Source organism: Dinoponera quadriceps, unplaced genomic scaffold (assembly GCF_001313825.1).
Source record: "Dinoponera quadriceps isolate SergipeBrazil2010 unplaced genomic scaffold, ASM131382v1 scaffold2607, whole genome shotgun sequence".
NCBI classification, from domain to species: domain Eukaryota; kingdom Metazoa; phylum Arthropoda; class Insecta; order Hymenoptera; family Formicidae; genus Dinoponera; species Dinoponera quadriceps.
Window position 1 is genome coordinate 772 of NW_014556617.1, and position 1,049 is coordinate 1,820.

At 39.8% G+C, this 1,049-nt stretch overlaps 1 protein-coding gene across 1 annotated transcript; it reads left to right on the forward strand.

The window, feature by feature from the left end:
- Positions 1 to 32: 32 nt before the first annotated feature.
- Positions 33 to 712, forward strand: LOC106747906 (the record flags this gene model as incomplete). Its single annotated transcript, XM_014625906.1, has 1 exon — positions 33 to 712. A coding segment is annotated over one exon (680 nt), but the record flags the coding sequence as incomplete, so codon positions are not given.
- Positions 713 to 1,049: the final 337 nt, after the last annotated feature.

Below are 1,049 nucleotides of genomic sequence, written 5' to 3' on the forward strand. Positions count from 1 at the left end.
TTTTTTCTACATCGAGGGACATATTGTTGAAGATATCGACGTAGACAGGGATGAACTGCAATGGAGATGCGAATTAGTGAATAATTGCTTTGCGTTTATGTTCGACGAAATTAGATACGAACTCGATGGCGTTGAAATTGATAGAAACAGAAATGTCGGAATCACCAGCACGATAAAAAGTTACGCATCATTGACAACCGAAAGGAGCAAAAGACTGCAGAATGCCGGATGGAATGTTCATTCAGCCAACAATGCGATACGTCTAACCGATAATTTGCGCAATTTCAATTTCTGCGAACTTCTGAATAAGTTTTTAGGTTTCTGCGAAAATTACAAACGCATAGTGATAAACGCACGTCACGAATTAGTTTCGATACGTGCCCGCAACGATGTTGGTAGTATTATAGCTCAACCAACATATAGAAATTCTAAACTTACATTATTAAAAGTACAATGGCGCATGCCGCATGTGGTATTGAACGATCTGAACAAATTATCACTTTTGCGCACTTTGGAGAGCGGTCGGTATCTAAGTATGACCTTTCGCTCATGGGATCTGTATGAATTTCCTTTGTTGCAAACCTCAACGAAACATTCGTGGGCGGTGAAAGCGGCGACGCAATTGAAAAAACCGCGATACGTGATTTTCGCTGTTCAAACAGGCAGAACAGACGTCCCGACGGCGGATGTTTTCAAATTCGACGATTGCAAAGTGAGTAATGTAAAATTATATAATGTCTAGTAAAAAGTAATCCATTATTTTTGTATCAAATTGGAGGCTTTATTTAACATAGTTACAATGATCCGATTTAAGTCAAATATGCACCATTTTGTTCGATAACTTGTTGCCATTTCGAAGGTAATTTCATTATGCCTCTCTCATGGAAACCCTCGTCCCCATTGGCAAAAAACTGGGAAAGTCGATTTTCACAAGCTTCTCTTGAGGCGAATTTTTAACCAGCAAAAAAATTCGCCATAGACAGGAACAGGTGGTAATCAATTGGTGCCAGGTCCGGACTATAAGGTGGATGCAAAAGAACCTCCCAACC